Source organism: Dasypus novemcinctus, chromosome 17 (genome assembly GCF_030445035.2).
Source record: "Dasypus novemcinctus isolate mDasNov1 chromosome 17, mDasNov1.1.hap2, whole genome shotgun sequence".
In the NCBI taxonomy this organism is placed as follows: Eukaryota; Metazoa; Chordata; class Mammalia; order Cingulata; family Dasypodidae; genus Dasypus; species Dasypus novemcinctus.
Window position 1 is genome coordinate 33,906,485 of NC_080689.1, and position 26,276 is coordinate 33,932,760.

General features: G+C 39.2%; 1 protein-coding gene and 1 pseudogene across 4 annotated transcripts in view; one reads left to right on the top strand and one right to left on the bottom strand.

The window, feature by feature from the left end:
* The window catches only part of SRBD1 (S1 RNA binding domain 1), a 261,168-nt gene extending 237,303 nt beyond the window's left edge, over positions 1-23,865 (bottom strand). Inside the window, exons 1-4 of one of the 4 annotated variants that reach the window (XM_004447327.3) lie at positions 23,542-23,865; positions 18,307-18,386; positions 14,484-14,664; positions 6,241-6,627 (exon numbers count right to left, since the gene is read on the bottom strand). In XM_004447327.3, coding sequence (XP_004447384.1) covers positions 6,241-6,627; positions 14,484-14,664; positions 18,307-18,386 — 648 coding nt within the window. In that variant the 5' untranslated portion in view covers positions 23,542-23,865. Of the gene's footprint in view, positions 1-6,240; positions 6,628-14,483; positions 14,665-18,306; positions 18,387-23,323 lie in introns of all 4 variants that reach the window. The other 3 variants (XM_023588117.3, XM_004447328.4, XM_058278494.1) reach the window with 3 other exon arrangements.
* LOC111763629 (U6 spliceosomal RNA) lies at positions 13,478-13,562 on the top strand (annotated as a pseudogene).
* Positions 23,866-26,276: the final 2,411 nt, after the last annotated feature.

Genomic DNA, 26,276 nt, shown 5'->3' on the forward strand with positions numbered 1-26,276 from the left:
GATAAGAAAACTAAAGTACAGAAAAATTAACTTGTCCACAGCTACATAACTAATATCCAAGGAAACCCAACTAGTACTTAAGGACACAAAGCAGGCAGTTTTACTCCAGAGCCCAATCTCTTAACTCAAACTACATTCTCTGAGCCCACTGACCTCTCCATATATGCCTATGACACACAGATTCCTGCTATTTTTTATGAGGAGCATAGGAACATTTTCATTAGGAACAAATTTTTGGATGTTGGGGAAATCATTTCAAATAGCAGGATTCTTCTCAATCTCTAGAGTTTTTTCCACTGCCAAGTTAATACTCTCAATGCAGAAGACAGGAGGATTCTTTCTTGGGGAAACCAATCAATTCAGAAGAAAAGAAAAGATTTGAGGGAGCCCCCCAATGAAATTACCAGATTCCCACCCCAACATGAGACCCAGAAGTCCTACCCATCCACAGAGCTTCTAATTGGCTTTTTAGTACCTCATTTTAAATATAAACCAATATACAAAGATAATCAGGCATTTGAAGAAAACCTTCTAGTAAGAAAGATAAAAACCAAAGAGAAAAAAGAATGGTAAGAAAGCCAAATGTGGGAAGGGAAAAACATTAAACCATAATTTGAAACTTCAGAAAAACATACAAAAATGGATGCCATAAAAAGCGAAGTTTAAAGAATAAGAAGTTTTAGAAATTAAAAACAGGAAGACGCAAATTAAAATTTCAGTAAAGGGGTTGGAAGACAAAGTTAAAGAAAGGAAACCACCCAGAGACTAGAATAGAAGAGACTCCTTTTTTAAAGGGAAAAGATAGAAATTACAGCACCAGTTCAGAGTTCCCACATCCAAATACTAGAAATTCCAGAAAGAACCAAAAAAACTGAGAGAAGGAAATCAAAGAAATAACATAAGAACATCCCTTAGAAATAAAGGATATGAGTTTTCAGATTGAAAGAGCCCACTGTCTACCCATTATAACGCATGAAAATAGACCTAAAACAAGACACATCACCAGACACAAAATGGACAAACACAAAACACAAAAATTCTAAAAGCTTCCAGAGAGAAACAAAAGATCTCACGACAAAGGATTAAGAATCAGAATTGCATCAAACTTCTCAGTGTCAACACTTGAAAACAATAAAGCAGTACTTCACAACTTTCAGGGTAATGGATTTTGAAACTAGAATTCACCCAACTACATTTCCAATCAAATATGAGGGGAAAATAAAGATATTTATAGATATGCAAGGTCTCAAAGAAATTAGCTTTCACGTATCTTTTCAAAGGAAGCTACTGAATCAAGTGTTCTACCAAAAAAGGGAGCAGTAAACCAAGAAAAGGAAAGACAGATTCAACATACAGGAGATGCAAAGTGAATTTCCAGGAAGACTGTAAAGAGAAGTTCCTGAATGATAGTTGTGTGTAGGCCTAGAGAGTCAGAAATTTGAGCATATTAGTGAAGTACCTAGAAAACTAAGCAACTTTGTTTAATGAGGTAATTATTATTGACTCCAAACAAACAAAAAAGGAAATGTAATCATAATACATTTTATGGCTGAGATCTGAACACTAACTTAAATGTCATAATCTTATAAATACTAAATATTGATTTAACTGAACATTTTACCCATATGGAGAGGATAGAGAACTGGGAGGTATGTGTGTGCACATATGTGTGTTCTCGAGTACACAAGCCTGGAGGGGGGGAGGGTATGATAAGAGCACTAAATCCTAATTATCTATAGTTGTAGGACCAAAACAGAAAAATCAAGAAACAGCAATAAATGCACATTATTTAGAAAAATGGAAGAAAGCAGCCAAGTAATAACTAAAAGAGTTCAAAGTAGGGAGGAAGACTGAGCGATGGGGAGGAGTAGGGCAGAGAACTACCATAGTTTTGACCTTTAAATGAATCACATTTATTACTTTAATAATTTTTTTAATTAACAGAAGAATAGGAATGTAAGAAGTATTAATAAAAGTCTTGCGTGCTTTCAAGACTTTTTTCACTTTCTAAAACTTAAATAAAAAGAAGACACTGTTTGTGATTGTTGTTTTAAGCTAACATCTATATAATATAGGACTAATTAGGTTTAAACCCATTCAATTTTCAATATTTACTCATGGAAACCATATAAGATAGGTACTATTCATATTCCCATTTTACAGATGCAAAAATAGAAGCCCAAATAAGTTATTTAAATTGGCTGAAGCCCCACAACTATGTTACCTCTTCAAAAATTCAAGTGTGTACAAAGTAAAATGATTTTTTCAGGCAAAAATACAAATTCATCAATGGCCTCACATCTCTCTCTGAGATAAGTGAGAGATGATATCTTTATACTACCCTCTGGTATCTAAAACTCCCAACAAAATGGCCTTCTCTCAAAGTGCCCTATGATTTACTTCTCCAAATCTAAACTCTCATTCCCTCAATTAAAAAGAAAACATCTAGGTATCAACAAATAGATTACAATCTTAATATAATATATGGCGCTTATCTAATGGTTCAAGACCTTCTGATTTTATGACTTGGTATTGTTGACTGTCAATTCTTCTTAGTTCCCCACTTCTGTAACATCTACTACTTTTCTCGACCGTGTCTGGAACAGGGATGCAGTTCTAAGACGAAATTATTTTCTCCCCCAAAGCCTCTCCTGTTCATGGGGGAATAAAAAGTATAGTAAAGGAAATCCACATGTACTACAAGAATTGTTTGTAAAAGTTAACTCAAGGTTAGGAAGGATGACTGTATCTGGTTAAGTTAAAAAAAAAAATTTTTAATGAACAAACAGAAAAAAGAACCCAAACATGAAAATGCACACCAAACAGATTCCCAGGTAATTTTCCTAAACCCACCTAGAAAATGTTGCACTTAACAGTTGCCATAAGGGTATTCAATGAAGGTTATTCCAGCTGTCAAAATTCACTAAAAATGATGAAGGAGAGGAGATTAAACTGCTTGGAATTGAAAGGAAATACTAGTATATCAGTATTTTCCCAAGTAGGCCAAACATCATAAAACAATTTCAGGGACTTATAATGAAATAATTTGCTTCCACTCAAAAATCCAACAACACAATGGATCTGTTGCTATTGGTTTATATATGAAGCTCTTACTCTTCTGCTTTTCTTCTGCCACTTACCTGGTGGCAGTCAAGCACTTATCCCTCTCCAGACATGTTTCCTTCCTCATTCTACTTACTTAGCAAGTGATCTTACCTTTCTCTAAGAATGTATTCTCCAAATGGTTTTTTTCAGTTCTTTTACTGGCATTACAGAACTCATTAGGAACCCAGGTAATCACCCGCAACAAAAAATAAAGTCCAAGTTAACAAATTTCAGAACAAATTTTCTTCTCTAAAATCCCTGAAATCAACTTTAGTTATACCTATTTAAGAGAGGACACAACCTATGGAAATTAAATTCTAGATACCTTGAGTCAATTCTTACAAAATTTTTAACTGTCAGATGGCTTCTCTTTAGCTCCCACTGCACAAACAAAAATGTCTTCTGTCTATTCTAATCCTAACTCTAAATGATTTTTAGATTATCATGAATGCAACAATTTTGGATTTTTGGATTATTGTAATATTATTTCTAATAATCCATCATGATGACAAGTAAACAAAGGATGTAAAGGTAAATACCTGGTACAGGGCCTAACCCATGGTAAGTCATCCATAAATAAATGGTAACTATTATTACCCCTTTCAATTAAAGATCTGTACCCAAACCCTTTAAGGTATTATGGCAATGATAAAAAAAAGAAACCAATGAAATTCTTTGTTAAAGAGAAGTTAATCAGGACCCAAGTGCATAAATTCACATTTCAAAGCTAGACATTAAAGTAAATGCTTTCAGGTGGCCCACAAACACCCTCTTTTTCCCAGAGAAACACCCCTACCCCCATATACACATAGAGCTATTGCCCTGGCAGCCATATTTCTATAATATGATGATGCCTCAGGCATTGGACCAGAGGCAGATACCTGAATCAAGCTCAGCCAATCAGATTCTCTTCCTAAAATTTGGAATTGGAATCAGACTTAGCTAGTGAGTCTGTGTAACAGGTAAAACTAACGGCAAATGAATAGGTGGCTGCATCTTTAACTCTTTATAAAGAGGGAGAAAAATCTGGTCTGCCAAGAGAAAACAACTCAGACAAACAGAGAAGCAACAAAACTGGATGATCATGGGAAGCAGATGTGGCTCAAGTAATAAGGCCTCCACCTACCATATAGGAGAACCCAGGTTTGATCCCTGGGCCCTCCTAGTAAAAAAGAAGAAAAGAAAGCATACCAGTGCAGTAAGCCAGTGCCCACGCAGTGAGCCAAGTGCCTGCGTGGTGAGCCTAGTGCCCCCATGAGTGCTCATGTCATGAGCCAGTGTATGCAGTGAACCAGTGCTCGCACAAGTGAGTCACACAGCAAGATGACGACGCAACAAAAGAGATGAAGGGGAGAGTCAAAGTGAAGCGCAGCAGAGACCAGGATCTGAGGTGGTGCAATTGACAAGGAACCTCTCTCCATATCAGAGGTCCCCCAGATTGAATCCCTCTGAATCCTAGGGGAGAAAGATGAGAAAAGAAGACCAAAAAAAAGAAATAGATACAGAAGATCACACAGCGAACAGACACAGCAAACACAGCAGGGGGAGGGTGGGGGAGAGGAAAAAAACAAACCTTTAAATGGATGATCATGAGACCCTGAGAGAAAAAACTGATAAAGTATCTTCCAAGTCCTCCTGGTTTCCCTATTTCTGATTTACATTCTTTGGGAAGCATTTTTGAAAGTCCCCTTTGTCTTTGGCAATAAATTCTTTTCTGCTTATGCTCATTAGATGTAGGTTTCTTTCTCTTACTTGTAACCAAAAGGCAAATGGCTAAGGCAGGGCCATTTTCACCTCTTTCTCTGAACAAAGATTAGAGGGTAGGGATGGGAAGCAAACTGCCATTGAATAAATGGCCCTTGACTTAACTAGAAATAACTTATTACCATCATCAAGAGACCTCATGGTCCTGGAAACCATCCTCCTTCCTTTCTGCTCTCTGTCAACTACAAGAGGTGTAGTTAATGACAGAAATAAGCATAGAAGTACTAAATAAAAGGGAAGGGATAGAAATGGGACATGTCCACCTGCCTCTGAGTTCTGGGATGGAACCAAGGATTCTGGATTTTTAAGTAAGCCTTCAAGGTGAATCTGATGCAGGTCGTCCAGAAACACTCTTTTAAAGCATTTTCCTCTATATCTAAATGAATAAAGAAAAAGAAGGCATGAAAAGGAGCATAATTATATTGTTTCCCAAGAAGCCTTGAACTGTTTAATTCAGGAACAAGAGTGAGATGAAAAGCTTTGAGGCAACTTTCTCTCCTTAGTGAGCTAGAGAAGAAAAATCATGATTAAAAATAACTGGTGATGTTCTTCTAATAGGTAGTTGAAAGAAAAGGCAGCATGGGTAGAAAGAAGATCCTCTACAGAAAAAAGGTGACACATAAGCAGTCCCAGATTGAAAAGAATCCAGCAGAGACCCTGGGCTCTAGAGCAATCCTCAGCAGGTGATATCAGAATCATCAAAGGACAGGAAATAGGGAGGAAGGTCACCCCCATTAACCCTGAGATGTTCTGATATGATCACGTTTGAAACGCTCCCAGAATGTTTTGGGGCACTGCTTAAGAGTGAGTCTTTTCTACCATCCCAAAAGCCAGATAAAGAAATAGGGGGAAATCCAAGTTCCTCTGGAAAAAGAGATATAATTCCGGCATCTCAGGTTGGAATTCTGATAGAATTTTCATTTAGAAATCTGTTAGGTCTTGTTGTTCTTAGTATATTAAAACACAATACTAATTGTTAAATAGATGCACTAATTGGCCTATGAGCTGATCATGTGAACTACTTTTATATGAAATCACAGTCTAAGTTCAAAGCAAAAACTTAACAATGAACCTTGGCAAGCCCAATCTGTTGGTACAATCAATGTATATAGTGTATGTTCATTAAAACATCATGACAAAGACCTACCTTGACTAAAGTCATATCTCCCAGCTGAAGAACTGAGATGATAAGCTGTAATACAAAACAGCATACCCAGGAAAGGAAGCAGTAGCCAAAGCCTCCAGGAAATCACTGGAAAAACTATAAAAAGAACTGAAAACTTCCACTCCTCTTAGCCAGTATAACACCAAATCTAGTCAAAAAGAAAGGAATCAAACCAACTAAGGTGACAGAAAAAGGCTAATTCATACCTGCACTATATCCCAGTTCATTTCCACCTCCTCTTTAATAATGCTGGCATTTGCTGGAAACTTGACAGCCTGTCCCTGGGGACATGTTACCGTCTTCGTTTTCTTTAAAGGGGACTGAGCAAACGTAAAGTCATCTTCATTCTCTTCCTTCTTACATGTATCTTCCCACATGGTGCTTGTGGATGGTGTCTCTGTAATGTTACTCTCGATCTCTAAATTGCAGGTTTTGCTTGTTTCTTCATCAACTTTCAGTTTTTTGGTCCTCGGAGCTGAAGGTGACCGAGCTGAAGTTTTCCTTTTTGTCTTTGCTGTTTTCAGAGTCTGCACAGTTTCCAATTCATTTTTTATGTCTTCCAAATCAACATCAGCAATAGCCACAGAGCTATTCTAACAAATCATAAAGAGAACACATCAGAATTAGAAGATAAAAAACAATTGTCCTGCAAGAAATCTGTCATATAATTAAACAAGAAATATTAATCCAGTTTTGTTTGAGAGTTGCTTGTCTGCATGATTTTTTAAAAGCTCAAGTTTAATTTCACAAAAAAAAATTTTTTTCCTGAAATTACTTTAAGGGTAATATTTAAAATGAAAGATGTTTTGTAACCCTGTGAAATACACTGGGAATATAACATTCCAGTGTACACAAAGAAAATTCTTTAATCAAATAGAAAGTATTATAAAAACAAAAAATTTAAAAAAAACAATTATCTTGGAATACTACTCAGTAATAATAAGGAATGAATTATTGATAGACTCAACAACTTGGGAAAAATCTCAAGGGATTTATGCCGAGTGAAAAAAAAAAGTCAATCTCAGGGAGCAGATGTGGCTCCAACAGTTGGGTGCTGGCCTCCTACATGGGAGGTCCCAGATTTGGGTCCCAGATGCCTCCTAAAGACAACAAGCAAGACAGCAAGCTGACGCGACAGGCTGGCACAGTGAGCTGACTCAATGAGATGACACAACAAGGAGACAAATAAGAGACACAGCAAGCAGAGAGCAGTTGTGGCTCAAGCAATTGGTATCCCTCCCACATGGAAGGCCCAGGTTTGGTTTCTGGTTTCTCCTAAAAGAAGAGCAGACAGATAGCAGACAGCAAGCGCAAACAACAAGGCAGGGGTAGAAATAAATAAATAAATCTATCTTTTTTAAAAACTCAATCTCAAAGGTTACAAGCTACTTAATTATACTTAAGTAATATTCCAGAAATGACAAAACAGAGAACAGATTAGTGGTTGCCAGAGATTAGGGATAAGAACAGGGAGGGAAAGAGGTAGGTGATTGTAAGGGAAACATGGGTGATCCTTGTAGTGCTGGAACTGTTCTGTGATGGTGGACATACTAATCTACAAAGTATGATAAAATTTAAAAGAATTAAATACACAAACACACACACAAATAAGTACAACTAAAACTGGAGAAATCTACATAAGATCTGTAGATTTTTATCAATGTCAATATACTGACTGTGATATTTTACTAAAGTCTTACCAGATATCACCAATAGAGGAAACCACTGAAGGTACATGGAATCCCTCTGTATTATTTCTTTCAACTGCATGTGAATCTACAATTATCTCCAAAAAAAAGTTTGATTAAAAAATGAGTAACGGTTTATCTACATATTTCAGATAATGAAGATTAAAACTTGTAATCAGAAGTCAATCAGGGGGGGAACGGACTTTGGCCCAGTGGTTAGGGCGTCCGTCTACCACATGGGAGGTCCGCGGTTCAAGCCCCGGGCCTCCTTGACCCGTGTGGAGCTGGCCCATGCGCAGTGCTGATGCGCGCAAGGAGTGCCGTGCCACGCAGGGGTGTCCCCCGCGTAGGTGAGCCCCGCGCGCAAGGAGTGCACCCATAAGGAGAGCCGCCCAGCGCGAAGGAGGGAGCAGCCTGCCGAGGAATGGCGCCGCCCACACTTACCGTGCCGCTGACGACAACAGAAGCGGACAAAGAAACAAGACGCAGCAAAAAGACACAGAAAACAGACAACCAGGGGAGGGGAGGGGAGGGGAATTAAATAAATAAAAATAAATCTTTAAAAAAAAAAAAAAAGAAGTCAATCAGGGGGAAGCAACTGTGGCTCAAGCAAGTGAGCTCCCATTTACCATATGGAAGACCCAGGTTCAATCCCCGGAACCTCCAGGTAAAAAAAAGAAAAAAGGTATCCCAGACCTGGGCAGCATGGAGAGGCACAGCCCATGCACAGCGCAGAGAGGCGCAAACCCTGGCGCAGTGAAGCAACACACCAAAAAAGGACAATGACACAACCAGATAGGGGAAAAAAAGTCAATCATAGAACTGATGTGGCTCAAGTAGTTGAGCATCTGTTTCCCACGTGGGACATCCCGGGTTCGGTTCCTAGTGCCTCCTTAAAAAACGAAAAAAATAAAGAAAAACCAATTCAGGGGAGCCAATGTGGCTCAGTGTTTGAGCACCAGCTTCCCACATACAAGCCCCAGGTTCAATCCCCAGGCCCCAGTATGCAAGGGATGGGGACAGGAGAGTGGAGTATCAATCAGTTAGGAGAAGAAGAGTAACACATGCTCATAAAACTCAATAGGGTACACCTGCCACCAACTTATGTACTAGAATAGAGGACAGGAAATGAGGCATGACAGCAGGGTAAGGTCAGTTATTTTTCTATGATAGGCCGTCCTCACAGCAATCCACAAAGATATTCAGGGACTACTCCTGGCACCACACCCTGCCAAGTAACAGCTCAACTGTGAAGAAACAAAACCTAGTACTTGTCTTGGCACTGAGGTAGAATGGTAAGAGAAAGACTCTACACTTATGGAGTTCACAATTTAGCAAACAATTCTGCTTTCAGTTACCAAAGTAATACAGATGGCACAAAAATGAACAAAAGAACAACTCCCAAACTAAATTTCAGTCAAAATCTTATCTTTTCTCCTGTCGAATATCTCTTCAGAATTACTGACTACTGTGGAACTACAATAAAAAGCACCCTACCCCAATGTCCACCAACCACCACCACCATCTGAATTTGGAAATACCATACATTAGACTGCCCTCTGGGAATTAAATATTTAGCTCAAAACATGACAGATATGTGCAGAGGTATGAAGATAAAATGACTCCCAGACCAATAAGAGTTGATAATAACTTGATCAAATGAATTATGGCAAAAGAAAGAATGTCATAAAGGTAGAATGGTAAGACAAAAAGAAAAATATACAAAGCAGTCATAGAGAAGCAGAAAGGAAGAACTGTACAAAGAAAATATGACCACTACTCTTCTAAACAATGTACATGGAAGACGAAAGCTTAACCAACAGATTCTGAGAATTTTGGTCCCAAACTGTAAGACATCCATCCCTACAGTGCGATAGATACATCATACTACTTTAGCATCACACAATTAAAATATTCAAATGTCAGTGTGATAAGCACAGTGCCTAGACCACAGTAGGCATTCAATAAGCAAAATGAATGAATTTACCTAATTTCCCTATTATGTGTCCATGGCTCATCAAGCAAACATCTGATTATTATTTAATCCCCTACTTAGTTTAGCCTCCAAGGAGAGAAAATATTGGTCATAGTAATTTCAAGTCCTTATGATAATTATTTCACTCTGGTTTTATACATCACTCTGATGTGAAAACACCGAGAGGTATTTGTTCCCGAAATACTAAACAAATCATGTTCCTGAGTTAGAATCCCAGTTCCCTCACCTACTATCTATGGACCCTGATCAAGTGATAACTTTTCTTGCCTTGACTTTCTCATCTATAAAATCAAGAAAAGAATAGCACCTGCTTCAAGGGGTTGCTGTGAGGATTAAGATCACATAAGGGTTGAGCATAGTGCCTGGCTAATACTAAGCACTCAAATATCTCCTATTCCATTATTATTACAACCAAAAAAAAACAACTAAAGCATCTGGGAGAGGGAGAGGGAAAGGGAAGAAGATGAAGAACAGGACAAAAAAGTAAAATGACTAAAGGTGGGAGGTTTGAAATAAGAGGGAAAAAAGAAAACAATCATAAATTAGACACTTAAAAACAGCCTCTCTGGAGTCTTTGGGCAAGATTTATTTAAATTAGAGTGTTTCAAAGTATTCTTCACAGACCACTAGGGGACCCTGAGGCCCTATCAGGCAGTCTGGGAGGTCCAAGACACATTCACAATTACGCTAAGATGTGACTTGCCTTTTTCAAGTTGACATTTACATTGATGGTAGAAGGACAATGGGGAAGTAAACTAAGGATACCTTAGCACAAATTAATTAAAATTATTAATTTTATTACAACTTGACCGTTAAGAATATATCATTTTAATATTCTATGATAAAATGAGAAATACACAAAGCACTTCTGTTGCATACTGATGTACAGTGGTTATCTTGAGGAAAAGATGCTAAACATTTCAGTTGTGAGTTGAACTAGCCTCTTTTTCAATGGAATACCATTATTTACTTGAAAGAATGAATGGCAGGCAAACTACGATTATTCAGACTTGGGTATCTGGCAGACATTTTCTTAGAAATTGAACTAAGCGAATCTGCCACTTCAAATAAAACAATGGAGATTTGTTGCCAATAATAAAATTTACACATTTAAGTAAATTAAAATTTTGGAAAAATTTTATCTGCCACCCACTATGAGCTTGACAGTTCCCCAATCCTGTGATGAGATTAGTGGTAACACAAATGTGATTTTTTAAAAATATTTTATGATGAAAGGCGCTAACACTGGGAAGATCTATATACTTCAGTGAACCAGTATTTTTCAAATAACCAATACATGACATTAAAATCACATATGGGTAAAAGACACATTCAAATTACAATGGAGTTTAATGGAATGCAGTAAAAAAAAAAAAAAAGCTCATTGATGTGGTTGCCAATTATACAGAAGAACAAACCTTTAAGAAACTTGTTGAGTTTTGGTATAGTATCAAATATGAACACCCATAGTTACCTGTAAAAGCTATTAGAATACCTTTTAATTACATATCTGTGGGGGCTAGATTTTCTTCATATATTTCAGTTATCATCTACTGTCAGACATTACAGACATTTGCAAACTGTAAAACACCATTATTCCTCCACTAACTGTTTTGGTTTTAGAAAAAGAGTTCTCATTTAAAAACATTATATGCATCAACACGTAATATGTTAATTATTTTAAAACTGATAAATTTTTTTATTTAAATGTTTCACTTTTTAAATTTCTAATACAGTAAATATCAACATATAAGCTACATGAATAAAAGTTCTTTGGGGGTCTGTATTCGTCAGGGTTCTCTAGGGAAACAGAACTTGAAAGGATATATGTGTATGTGTGTGTATAAATATTATGAGATTTGCCAAACTGACACATAAATGGCATCACAGTGTTCTCAGTAATTTCTAACAGTGTAAAAAGATCCAATGACCAAAAATTTTGAGAAGAGCTGATCTAAACTACCACAACCATATGGAAATCTCTTTCCTGCTTTTGAGCTTCTAGGATTCTACAGCCTCCTTCAGGGATATACTCAGGTTTAATAAACCACTTTGACAACAAAATTTTTTCTCTTTATATTTAATCCGATTATTTCACAGGTTGAATGAATTATCAGTTCACAGTTTCTTTTGCCTTCATGGATTTCTGGAGTCATTCTAAACATCCAAAATACTCCTTGGTTATTATGTAGCTCACGACTTAACCCAAAATTCCAAAAAGAATCTGACCATTCTTTAGTTTGTTCTCTATATAAGTAATAAATTAAATCTAAAAGTGGCTTGTTATATCTTTATTGGTCAAATCAAGCCTTTGCCTTGCCTTGTGTTATATGTATGACTTGACAGCTGGAGAGATATCAGTGTAAGGGGAGGAGTCTTAAAACTTAGTTGTAAGATAGCATTTTCATACTATAAGGATTAATCCAATGGAACAAAGGCTGACAACAGAAAAGAGGATGACTGAAGAGCCAAGACCTTGAAAAGGCAAGAAGGGATCAAGCAGTGGGACTAGGCCTTCACAGAGTGACATTTCCTCCAATGAAACAGAAGGACAGAAAGATGATGAATACAAATGTAGGAAGTTTGGTCATGAGAAAATCAGAAATTCCATATATTCCAAATATATGGAATGTATTTGGTAATTTCAAAAGGTAATTTCATTAGTTGAGAGGGAGAGGAATTTAAGGAATTTAAGAGGATTCAGGAAAAAACAGTAAAAAAAAATGTTTCGAAATAAAAGTGAGATTGCCAAGTAGTTTTGTGTGTCATTTTGAAATCTGAGATTATGAATTTAAAGTTAGGTAGCTGGTAAAACTGTTTCCAGCAATATACAGCTGCTCAGGTGTAGGCAGAGAAGAGGGTATGGCTCAAATGTGGCTGGGGTTTTATCAGCCATGTAAGACAGAAAAAAAGAAGGGCAAAACTGGTATAAGTCTATTTAATAAAGTAATTTAAGTGACAGATAATAGAATTTAGGTTACATAAGGTAGGAAAAGAAAAGGGTCAGATTCTCAAAGGGTTTGTGACCCTAACATAGAAAGAACCATCAAAACAAAACAGACTTCCTAGGTTAGGAAATCAACCTATGCCATGTTTAGTAAAAAATATCTCCAAATTGTGTCAGCAGGATGACAGAAGTCAATACTTTCTCAGCTCTAGGTAACTCACTGAAAAGTGTGTTCAGTGAAAAGCTTGAATGTAAAGATGAAAAAACAGAGGTACCGGCCTACTGGAAAGCATTTTTCTATAGGGATTACTAAGACTACTGATAATAAGGGCGAAGAGCAATTCAAAAGTATTTATCCAGTGCTCACTTTGGCAACACAAATACTAAACCTGGAAAGATAAAGAGTAGATTAGGGGAAGTAGACATGGCTCAACTGATAGAGCATCCTCCTACCATATGGGAGATCCAGGGTTCGAACCCAGGGCCACCTGGCCCATGTGGTGAGCTGGCTCACGCTCAGCACTGCCACGGACAAGGAGTGCCATGACACGCAGGGGTGTCCCCCACATAGGGGAGCCCCATGCCCAAGGAGTGTGCCCCACATTGAACCGCCCCACATGAAAAAAGTGCAGCCCACCCAGGAGTGGCGCCACACACATGGAGAGCTGACACAGCAAGATGATGCAACAAAGAGAGACACAGATTCCCAGTGCCATGGAGAATGCAAGCAGACACAGAAGAACACACAGCGAATGGACACAGAGAGCAAACAACAGGGGGGCGGGGTAGGGGAGAGAAATAAATAAAATAAATCTTTAAAAAAAAAAAAAAGAGATTAGCATGGCCCCTGCACAAGGCTGACATGAAAATTCATGAAGTTTTCCATAAAAAATTTTAGAAGTTATCCAGTGGCACAGCAAGGTACAATGTAGTATCCTTATTGTTGGGGAATGAATTATATACCCCAGAAAAACACGTTCTTAATCTTAACCCATTCTTGTAGGTGTGAACCCTTTTGTAAGGAGAACCTCTGAAAATGTTATTAGTTAAGGTGTGCCCAAAGTGACTGAGGGTGAGCCTTATTCCAATATGGCTGAAGTCCTTATAACAAAGGAGACTGGACACAGAAATAGAAGCCACAGGGAGCAGCCAGAAGCTCAAGAGAACCCAGAAGACAAAGGAGAAGACATCTCAAAGTGCATTGCCATGTAACAGAAAAACCAAGGAAACCCAAAGATGGCCGACCAGTCAAAAGACACCAGCCTTGGAGGAAGCAAGCCTTCTAGGCTCTGAAACTGTGAGCCAATAAATACCTGTTGTTAAGCCAAACCATTGTATGGTATTTGCTTTAGCAGCTGAAAAATAAAATACCTATTAAATACAATAAGTGTCTCCCTGGAAAGTGAGGTATGCACTGTATATTAAAGAGTATTATTTTAAATGTCCTAGGGAAGCTATTATTTAAAGTATTCCACAGCAAACGATCTTGGAAATGAATAATTATTTTTGTTAAGTATAGTAGCCTATAATTTATTGTTGTTGGATTCTTTTAATCCAGCTTCATGTAGATATAATGTCTGCTTAAGGCAAGATGTACAAATATGCCAGCTGATAAATATTCCTTCTCCAATACAATGAATCTCATTAATAAATATAATTAAGATCCATGGCAGGAGAAGCATTGCTCTGTAGTTTTTGTCATTTGCCCTGTAGTTTTTGTCATGTACACACTTTGCTCTACGCTGTGTAAAGAGAAAGTAACATCACCAATTAAGGAAACACTATAGTATTCCCTCTCTATCCAATGACAGCACCTACCAGTTCCTCTTTAACAGCTATACCTTCTGAACCATCACTGATCTGCAGAGTATTCTTCCTCGCCCGAGATGCCCTCTTTGGCTTAGATCCCTTGGGAATAGGCTGCTTACGACTCCTGGGGACTTTCTTTTGGGGCTCCCAGACACTGTCTTCCTTGTCATCATCTTCAGAGGCCGATGATCTAGAAAAAAAATGACAAAAGAATTTACAGGAAAAATTAGGCCAAATGTCAATGGGAAAAAAGAGACAAGTAGTTCTTGTTAAAAGAATAGTAATGTAGAAGGTGTTTCATGGTAAAGGAGTGATGAGCTTGGGCAATTAATAGATATTGCTTAGAAGTGAAACAATAGTGTTGATCAGGGTACAATGTAAAAATGCCCCTGATATATACTGTAAATCCCAGTTCTTTCATTCTCCCCTCACCTAAGCTACAAACACATATACACATATACCCAAGACTTAGAAAATCATTAAACTTACCAGGTCATGATATACCATAGTCAGTGTTAGCTTTTCAATTTTAACAATGAAAAGCACTTATAATATTTTTACAAAATCAATTAAAAAAAAAAAAGTCAAAAAAAAAAAAAAGAAAAGCACTTAAATAATTTCCTAAGTTCTAATCAAATTCATTTAAATTGTGTTAAGTTATTCAAACCAATGTAAGGAAGGGAAATGGCTCTAGGAAACACCCCAAATTATATTAAAAGTCAGCACCAAACATTTCCAGATGCTTTAATTAACACTTTTTATCTTTTCACAGAATCAATGTTTCCCTACTAGACTGGTTCAGGTATACCTATAGTATTTTTCTAACAACCTCCGAATCAAACTCACAGCAAGAACAAGGAAAAAGCAGCTGTGTGGACTCTGGTAAAAGAACAAAATGCTCCTGGCAACCCAGTTAATCTTGCTTCTACCCCTACTGGAAGAGGTCAATACCAGTGCGAAGGACAACCACTTCCTCCCCTGAAACAAGTGAACAGGGATATCTGGCTTTTTAATGGCTTAAGATCTGCCTTGAGGCAAAAACCTGGTTAGATGACTTCTTAGCTAAAGTATGCTCTAAGAGTGCATAAGTATGATATTAATAGTCCAAGCCACTGACAGTGGAACTGAAAGTAATAGTGGGCTGGGAATTAGAAAATCAAGGTTCCACTCCTCACACTACCACCTAAGCAGGCCAACTTCTTCCCACCTCAATCTCATCATCTGTCAAACAGAATTACTGACTAACCCTGTTTCATGTAGGAATATTGCCAAGATTACATGACAGACACAATGTGCTTTTAGTCATTATGATGAAAACATTACATAAATACAGGTATTTTTTTTTTATACATATGGTAGTTCTAAGGCTAGTAATTTCATTCTTAATCATACTTGGTCTCTGGCATGCACTCCTTAAAGCATATCTTTCACATGCCTTCCAGGAACATCACTCTCCTATTTTCTTTCTCTTCCCTATCAACTTACTCAAAGTATCCTTTGCTGTCCCTTTCCCCTCTTCTCAACCTCTAAATGTTGGAACCTTCCAAGTCTTAGTCCTCAGCACTCTTCTCTTTTCTCTCTGTCTTACCAGATGACCTTACCTCAACCCATAGCTAACCTAAGGAATCTCAACTGTATTTTTCCAACGTGCCCTTTCCTTGAGCTCAAGAGTTGTATATCCAATTTCACCTGAATGTCTAGCAGGTATCTCAAACTTAGCAAGTCCAGAATAGAACTCTTGATTTCACCACATTCACACCAGTAGGGGAGACCCACACGCAAGGAGTGCACCCCGTAAGGAGAGCCACCCAGGGCAATAAAAGTGCAGCCTGCCCAGGAATGGTGCTGCACGCACCAAGAGCTGATGCAGCAAGATGAGGCAACAACAACAAAAAAAAGGGACACAGATTCTGGGTGCCGCTGACAAGAATACAAGCAGACACAGAATACACAACGAATGGACATAGAGAGCAGCCAACTGGAGGGGGGGCAGGAAAGGGGAATAAATAATAAATAAATAAATAAATAAATAAGGAATTCAGAAGATAATAAGAGAACAAAAAGGCTGGGAGAGGCCACCATGTGCACTGCCATGTGACAGAGGAGCCAAGGGCTAAGGATCACCAGCAGCCATCTCCAGAATACCATACCAGTCTTCAAGAAGAAAGCATTGCCTTGATACTTTAAATCTGGACTTTCTCTTAGCCCCAAAACTGTAAGCTAAGGGGAACAGATGTGGCTTGAGTGGTTGAGTACCTGCCTCTCACTTGGGAGGTCCAGGGTTCTGTCCCCAGTGCCTCCTAAAAATAAAAACAAGCAAGCAGAGGGCACAATGGCCTGTGCAGTGAGCTGGACCGAGTGGAGAGCTGGCCCACGTAGCAAGTTGGCCCATGCAAAGTGCTGGTCCATGCAGCAAGGTGGCCCACACAGGAGTACTGGCCCACATGGCAAGCTGGCCCAAGCGGAGAACTGGCACCGCAAGATGATGCAGCAGGAAGAGACATGGAGGACAGACATTGGAAGATGCAGCAGACCAGGGAGCTGAGGTGGCACACGAGATTGAGCACTCCTCTCCCATTTCGGAGGGTCCCAGGATTGATTCCCAATGCCGCTTAGGGGAGAACAGGCAGACATAGCAGGACACACAGCGAATGGACACAGAGAGCAGATAGCAAGTGCAGAGCAGTGGGGGGGGGGGGGGCGGGGAGGAGTAATTAAATAAATCTTTGGGGAAAACGAAACATACAACAAGCAAACAAATGAAAAAACCAACTCAAGGGGAGCCGACGTGGCTCAGTGGTTGAGCACCAGCTTCCGGCATACAAGGTCCTGGATTCAATCCCTAGCCCCAGTACCTCCAAAAAAAAGTGAGATAATAAATCCCATTGTTTAAGCCAAACCATTGCATGGTATTTGCTTGAGCAACCAAAAGAAACTAAAGCCCCTATCATAGCCTTTTAGGCCCTACACATTCCAATCTCATTTCCTATCACTCTTTACGTTAGTGAATCTGTTCTTGCTATTCTCTGAACACATCAAGTTCATTACTGCCTCAAGGTCTGCACACGTGCTGCTTCCTCTACTTGGAACATCCACTCCCCAAATCTTTACAAGCTGCATTCCCAAATCTTATTTAAAGCCCTGCACAGTTGCCACCTCCTCGAACTTTCCTGTCTACTCTTTCCAAAATGTACCCCCACTTCAACCACTCATGGTGTTCTCTATTCCCTTGTCCTGCTTTATTTCTTTTTATAGTACGTATTACTGCCTAACATTGTAATCAGTCATTCATTTAACAAATATCTTCAGAGTACCTTCTACAGTGTTGCAAAGCAAAGGTTCTCAACCAGGCACAATTTTGCCCCCCAGGGGACATCTAACAATGTGTGGAGACATCCTTTATTGTGACAACACAGCCAGGGGGAGAGGGAGGAGAACTACTGTCATCAAGTGGATAGAGGCCAAGGATGCTGCTAAATATCAATGCATAGGGTAGCACCACCCCCTCTCCCCCAACAAAGAATTATCCAGCCCCAAATGTAAACAGTCCCAAAGTTGAGAAACCCTGCTCTAAAGCGATATATAAAACTTTATGAACCTTATATTCTAGCACAGATATTTTGTTATATGTTTAGGTGGTTACTTGATGTCTCTACAAACTGAAATGTAAGCTAAATCCTGGAAGATAGCTCAGTTCAATAAATATTTGTTACATGAATGAATGAACAGACTTCTTCAACCAACATAACTTAGAAGTTAGTAAGTGACAGAGTGCATTACTCCCTAAAACATAAATAACTTCCCCACCCCCATATTAAACCAATATGCTTACAAATCAGAGAAGGAAGAAAATTCATCTCTGGATACTGCAGTCTGGACCTTTAATTTTGCTCTCCTTGGCAATGATGACATCTGAAAGAAACAACATCAAATCAGAATGACTTGAATAGTCTAAAACACTTTATTTGGCTACAAAATGATGTGCCATTCAAAAGTAACACTCCAAAAGTGTTACTAGAAAACACCACAGTGAAAAGAAAAAGAAAAAAACACAGGAAGATCATGCACACCCCAAATCCTGATTTCTCCTTCTGTGTGACTGCCAATTAGAAGAGAAACTAACAGCTTTCTAGTGATTTCAAAAACCTTATGAGTGTAGACTTTTTTTTGAAAAATACAAGCTCCTATAAGGTGACAATCTTTAGTTTTTTTGAAGAACCATATACTTGAGTATTCTGCAAGTTTTATTTGATATTGACACTAAAAGGCAGCATATTATAAAGTTATTTATTAAACAATAAATACCTTAAAAATAAGACATTTTCCCCTCTTCTGTATTTCCTTACCTCTCTCTAAAGTTGGGAGTCAAATAAATGATGCTGACTGACTGAAATAGCAACCAAGTTATTAACAAAATGAGATAATCCATTCCATTATACAAGTTCACAATATTTAAATAAAACTATTAATCACTAATGCTTAAACAAATATTTACCAAATTCCAAGGTCCAGTTCTAAATAAACTAAGGCAAATACCCAGAAACATCACATAATACAAGGATGCAAATCTTTTCCATAAGATCTATTTCCTAAAGACTGTGGGTTAAACCATAAAAATGGCATTATCCCTGACATGCCTGGAATCCTTTAAACAATTTCCTAAACTAGTCTACATTCTAATGCCTCTGGTTCTAACCTCCACTAGAAGGAAGAAGTAATGCTTCATAGAAATACCAAAGGGGATGTCACAAAAGTGAACACGGTCTCCCGCAGCGATAGCTTAACTCAGACCAGTGAGTTAGAACTACTGGATAGGACTGTCCCCTGGGAGACTAGAAAAGTAAAAGGAAAGCAGCTTCCATGGAGTAGACAGAGTAATCTTCAGTCTTTCTTCAACTTCTTTTTAAGATTTTACGGTTATACGGGTCACCCTTTCTCAAAAGAGTATTTCTAGATACTGATCATAAAGGAACAGGTAACCACCCACCCAAATCACCTTACAATCATTCCCATGGTCTCATTCTACAGTATATCTGAATTTAGACACTACCACTCAGACCACCATACCAAATCCAACTTCGTCCTTCAGCTTTAACAGGAATGTGTGTAATACAGGGATAGGCAAGCCCTTGGCACGTTTGTAACATTTTGATGAACCATTAAAAGAGGTTTCCCTGAAACAAATATTTCCAATTGCCCTTTTATTAGGCAACCTGGAGACAATGCACCACAGAAAGATGGATAAGCATTTCTTTTGATAAGTGGAAGGAAAAAATGAGTGTGCAAGGGGAAGTGGGAAAGGATAATCTGCATGAACACATAGGCCCAATTTCAGGCAGATCAGTTTTAGAAAGAGTATATATAGAGCTGTATTAGAAATTATTTCCTGAAAACTATCTATGTCAGGTATACTCCCAGAGGTGTGCACATTCCAGTCTAAAGACAAATGTTCTTAGGGCCTGTTTCTCCATCTCTACTCCTGCCATGTCCTATCACAGAATTTGTTAGGATAACCAAGATTTCATTCATTTCCATGATTCTGAATACTTATTTCACCTACTTATTGACAATCCTAATATCTCCACCCCAAACCTTGCTTCTGGGATTCAGATTCACATAATAAATCAACTACCTAAGACTCTACCCAGATGTCTCACAGTTATCTAAACTTTAAAACATCCACAATAGAACTCTTGATAATCCTTCCTTGTCCTAAAACCCGTACCTCCCCAGTCTTTACCATCTCAGTAAATGGCACCACCATCAACCTCTTGCTAAGCCAGAACCTTGGAAAAACCCCAAACAGCTTCACTAAGGTATAATTGACATAAAATAAACTGTACATATTTAAAGTATGCAAATTTGATAAGATATGACATATATGACATAGATACATAAACACGTTTACATACACATCACAACCACAACCCTGATACTGAACATACCCATCATCTTCCAAAGCTTCATTTACTATGCTGAAAGCTTGCAAATCTTTTTTTCTTTCATCTCCCACATTGTTTATCAATAAGTCACAGAATGTCTTCCTTCAAAATATATTTTTTTAAAGATTTATTTATTTATTTCTCTGCCCTTCCCCCCCACCCCAGTTGTCTGTTCTCTGTGTCTATTTGCTGCATCTTCTTTGTCCTTTTCTGTTGTTGTCAGCAGTACGGGAATCTGTGTTTTCTTTTTGTTGCGGCATCTTGTTGTGTCAGTTCTCCATGTGGGTGGCGCCATTCCTGGGCAGGCTGCACTTTCATTCACGCTGGGTGGCTCTCCTTACGGGGCGCACTCCTTGCGCTTGGGGCTCCCCTACGCGGGGGACATCGCTGAGTGGCAGGGCACTCCTTGCGCACATCAGCACTGCGCATGGGCCAGCTCCACAAGGGTCGAGGAGGCCTGGGGTTTGAACCGCAGGCCTCCCATGTGGTAGACGGATGCCCTAACCACTGGGCCAAGTCTGCTTCCCCAAAATATTCTGAAATCTTTTCAAATCACTATGATCTCCACTGGGTCTTTAGTCCAAGACTCCAACATCACTCACCTGAACTCCTGTAACAGTCTAACTGACCTCCCTGCTTCCAGTCTTACCCCCTAGAATTCACATATCAACCCAAGAGATCATTTTGAAAATGTTTAAAAACCATTCAGTTATACCAATGTTCATAGAAGTATTATTCATTTTAGCCAAAAGGTAGAAATGACCTGAGCTGTTTCTTTTGATAAGTGGAAAAATGACCAGATAAACAACATGGGGTATATACATAAAATGAAATATCATTTAGTCATAAAAAGGAATGAAGTACTGATACATTCTATGACATGGATAAACCTTAAAAACATTATGCTAAGTGAAGTAAGTCAGATACAAAAGGACAAATATTCTATGATTCCACTAATATGAAATATTCACAATAGGCAAATTCATAGACAGAAGTAAATTAGAGTTTACCAGGAGCTGAGGTGGTGGGGGAAAATAGGAAAGTTATTGTTTAATGGTTGCAGGGTTCCTGATTGGGGGGATAAAGTTTTGGAAGTAGTGGTTAATGGCTATACAATATCGTATATGTAATAAATGACACTGAATTGTACATTTAAAAATGGTAAAAGGGCAAAATTTATGTTCTATACATATATATATTACTCCCATTAAAAAGAGAAAAATTCAATGACTTCCCATTCCATACTTCACTCAGAATCAAATATTTCTTTACCATGGCCTTCCTAAAAAGCCCTTTAGGACAGGCCCCCGACTATCTTTCTGACCACTTTTATCTCACCGTAGCTCCTGAGCTTGTCACAACAGCATTTTCAGTCCCTGTAAAAAGGATGATTCTTTCTTTCCTCAGGTTCACTCTGCCAGCACACTACCCCTGCTTGTCAATTGCCTGGGTCCTTCTCAGCCCTCCAAGCTCAACATTTTAGGCTTAAAATGAGTTTTTCAGTTATACAATATCATTGGGCCCACTGTTTCCTTCATACAGTAGTATATACTAAAATCTGTATTTATCCTTTTGTTTACTTATTTGTCTGCTTACTTATCAGAGTATTAAACATTCTAGGGAACCAGTTGTGGCTCAATCAGTTGGGCTCCTTTCTAGCATATAGGAGGCCCTGGGTTCGAGTCCCGGGGCCTGCTGTAAAGGCAGGTTCACCTGCAAGCACCGCAGAATGCCACCCAACCCACAAGCACTGCAGAGGGCCGACTCAGCAAGGTGACCCAACAAAAAAAGGGAGACAAGTAAAAAGCACAGAAGAGCATACAGCAAATGGATACAGAAAGCAAAAACAACAAGCAAGCCACAAACGGGGGGGAATAAATAAAAATATAGACATACAGAAGAACGCACAGTGAATGGACACAGAGAGCAGACAACAAGCAAGCCACAAGGCGGGGAATAAAAAAAATATTAAGACATTCTAACAGCAAGGAACACAACTGCCTTGTTCACTTTGGTATCACAGAGCCTGGCATTTAATAGCTGCTCTGTTAATATTTATGAAGTAAGCAAAATACTATATATAAACATGTTCTCTATAAAGATATATACGGTTTTCTCCATCACTATTCAGACAACACCATATATGGCACTCATTCCTTTCTTTTCAAAAAGGGATAGCAAAGAACATACATATTCTTTGTGGTTTGGGATTTTCCCTCCTCCCTTATCTTTGCGGGGACACAGGAATGTTCCAAATCAATAGCTGCGATTTGTTGTCACTAAGTGAAGCGACACTAAGTAGGGTAAGTGAAAATTGGAGGGTGAGGGGAGGGTCTGCATACATTTTAAAAAATTAAATTTAAATAGGAAAAGCAATAAAAAGTTCCAAGAACAGAAGGGATCAAGTTGAGAGACTTCTAAAGACATTCCCCTAAGGGGTTAACTAAGTCATTAAAAATATAAAATATTAGAGCTGGAAAGTTTTAGAGATCAGATGGTCCTGCTATATTCTTTTATGAGCCTGAGATTCAGTGAGGTGAAATGTCTTACTCAAGGGAAGAGAGGAGGAAAAAGGCTAGAATGCCTAGCCCCCAACACCAAGACTAGCCTTCTTCCCATTCCACACACATTACATTGGCATCCTATTATGTGGGAGGTTCGAGGAAAATTGCCTAGAGAGTTCTCATTCATTCCGTTCCCAAACAGTTTATTCAAGCGCCTCCTATGTGCCAGGCACACTGCTGAAGAAGTAGTTGATTCAGACAGGGCCATGATCCGATGCGAAATGAGTGCTACCTCCCCCATCCTCGATAATCTGCGGCATAAAAACAATCTAGGTATGCCCGGGCTTTCGACATGTCTGCCTAGGCGCTTACAGCTAGCTGCAATTTGACTGAGAAGGCGCACCTGATGACACGCGGCAGCTAGGAGGGGTTTTCCGGGTACAGATTGTGAGATAAAGACCGCTGACAGTAAATTGTTAATGAAACGTCTCGCTTTATAAAAGGGCTTTTTCTTTCCTAATGAGCGCTGAGAACTTTTTTAATGGCCCCCAAAATACCAGGGCTCGGGCACAAGGCTCGCGCGAGCCCGCAGGACGCCGCCAAGGCAGACGCACAGCTCACCTTCCCGCCTGGCGTGTCAGAAGGCCGGGGATTCTGCGTATGACAGCACCTTCCGGTTCCCGCCGGAAGTTTTTCAAATACCGGAAGTCCCGCCTAGCTCATCCGCGACAAAGAGAGCAACATGCAACAAGGGCTTGCGCAATCCGAGAGGGGTGGGATCTTGTTGGACGGAGGTGGGGCTAGAGCGAGGATCCAGAGGGGTCGCCGACAAGGGGCGCGGATTCAGGAATCCGGCAAAGCCCGATTTTCCCGCGTCCCGCCAGAGCTGGGGCAGGAGATGGCCGTGAGCGCCGCATGGCTTGCAGCTTTTCTTTCTCTTCCTTCTCTTTACCCACTTTAGTATTTCTTTTAACCTGTCATCTTTTAAAAATTCAATCGGGATGCTTCTTTTTATTGAATTTTTAGTAACTTGAAGTAGAGCAATGAAAAAAGGTTAAGCTTTATTTTTCTAAAGTGAATTTTAAATGTCGTTAATTAACTTATATAAAAGGTATTTTTTAGCGTTCTCTTTTGAGTATTTCATTATTTTCTAAGCCCTAAAAAAAGGTTTCACCTTCGGGTTAAATATCCAAATCTTGCCTGCTATGAAAAGCCTTCGCTCCCTCCATCGTGAGCTCTACTTTAGCCCTAGATCATCTTTATGTTATTTGATCTCTCTGGCAGTTTGGTACACTGCCAAACTCACCAATACGGAAACCGGTTCTCTCAGGAACTTCCTGGTAAACTTGAGCAAATTGTTGTATGTCTTTGGACCACCCAAATACTAGAGGTAATTACTCCTGAATTAATTTATGTGAAGCGAACGCAGGTCCCTGTCACGGGTTCTTCTTGGGCAAGGATGGACAAAACCTGCTTCATTTCATTTTCAGATTCTGTGACTTGAGTCCTAGATAACCTAGTATCCTAGATGAGTCCTGCAGATCCAGCATTTCCGTTTTCCTTCCCACAAAATGCGAAGGTACCTCTTGCTTTGGAATGCAGTCAAGCCTGAGAATCTTAACCCTACTTCCAACCCCTGAAACACCGCCCCCCCCTTTTTTTAAGATTTATTTTTTAATTTATTTATTTTCCCCCATCCTTCATTGTTTTGTGCTTGTCTTCTTTTAAGGAGGCATCCAGGAACTGAACCTGGAACCTCCCATGTGGTAGGCAGGCACCCAATGGCTTGAGCCACCTCTGTTCCCACTTGTGTCTCTCATTGTATTTCCTCATTGTACCTCTTCGTTATGTCGTCTTGTTGCACCAGCCCTTCCTGGGACCATGTGGTAGGTGGGTGCCCAACTGCTTGAGTCACATCAGCTTCCTCTTCCTTTTTAACCCATTCTAAAAGGTATAAAGGCCTCCCTCCTGTTTACCCTGAGTATGTTTCCCAAAACCAGATCTCAGTACAAATGAAAAATTACTTTTTTTGCTATTGTTTTTCACACTAAGCTCGCAGAAACAGCCAAAGAGATGAGATGGTTAAATTAGGAAAATTTGGGAAATAAGGTTATTGTTGATCTAGATGAGAACTGAATAGATCAGAACCTCATAGGTTTGTTGCACACCAATGGTTTTAGTGGCATTATTCACACTTGCCAAAATATGGAAGCCATCAAAGTGTCCACTGAATGATGAATGAGTAAATAAAATGTGGTATATATACACAATGGAATATCATTCAGCTGGAAAAAGGAATGACATTCTGATAGATGCAACAACATGGATGAACCTTGAAGACCTCATTTTCACTGAAGTAAACCAGACACCAAAGAACAAATATTGTACTCTCACTGATAGAAAATAATTAGCATTGGGAAACGGACTTTGGCCCAGTGGTTAGGGCGTCCGTCTACCACATGGGAGGTCCGCAGTTCAAACCCCGGGCCTCCTTGACCCGTGTGGAGCTGGCCATGCGCAGTGCTGATGTGCACAAGGAGTGCCGTGCCACGCAAGGGTGTCCCCCGCGTGGGGGAGCCCCCACGCGCAAGGAGTGCGCCCCATAAGGAGAGCCGCCCAGCGTGAAAAAGAAAGAGCAGCCTGCCCAGGAATGGCGCCGCCCACACTTCCTGTGCCGCTGACGACAACAGAAGCGGACAAAGAAACAAGACGCAGCAAATAGACACCAAGAACAGACAACCAGGGGAGGGGGGGAAATTAAATAAATAAATAAATCTTTAAAAAATAATAATAATAATAATAATAATTAGCATAAGCAAACTCCTAGAATCAGAATATAGGTTACCCGAGAATGGGGTACGGGTAGGAAATAGGGAGTTCATACTTTAAATGTACAGTTTCTATTTGGGATGATGGAGAAGTTTTGGTAATGGATGGTGGTTATGGTAGCACAACATTGTGGATATACTTAACAGCACTGAATTGGTTAAAAGAAAATTTTAGATTGTATATATGTTAATAAAGTTTTTAAAACTCCATGGAACTGGACAACACAAACAGTGAACCCTAAATTAAGCCATGCACTATAGTTAATAGTACAATTATAAAAATATGCTTTTATCAGTTGTAACAAATGTAGCATTATAATGCAAAGTGTTAAGAAAATAAGGTAGTATATGGGAACCCTGTATTTCTTGTGTAATTTCTCTGTAAACCCACTTCTCTAATTAAAAAAAAAACACCTCACAGATTTATTTTAGAAGATTCTAAAGAGCATCTTTCCACGCTCATGACTCATATCGAGGACTCTGAGTACTGAAGAGCATTCCAAGCTATTGCAGTGACCCATGAGTAGG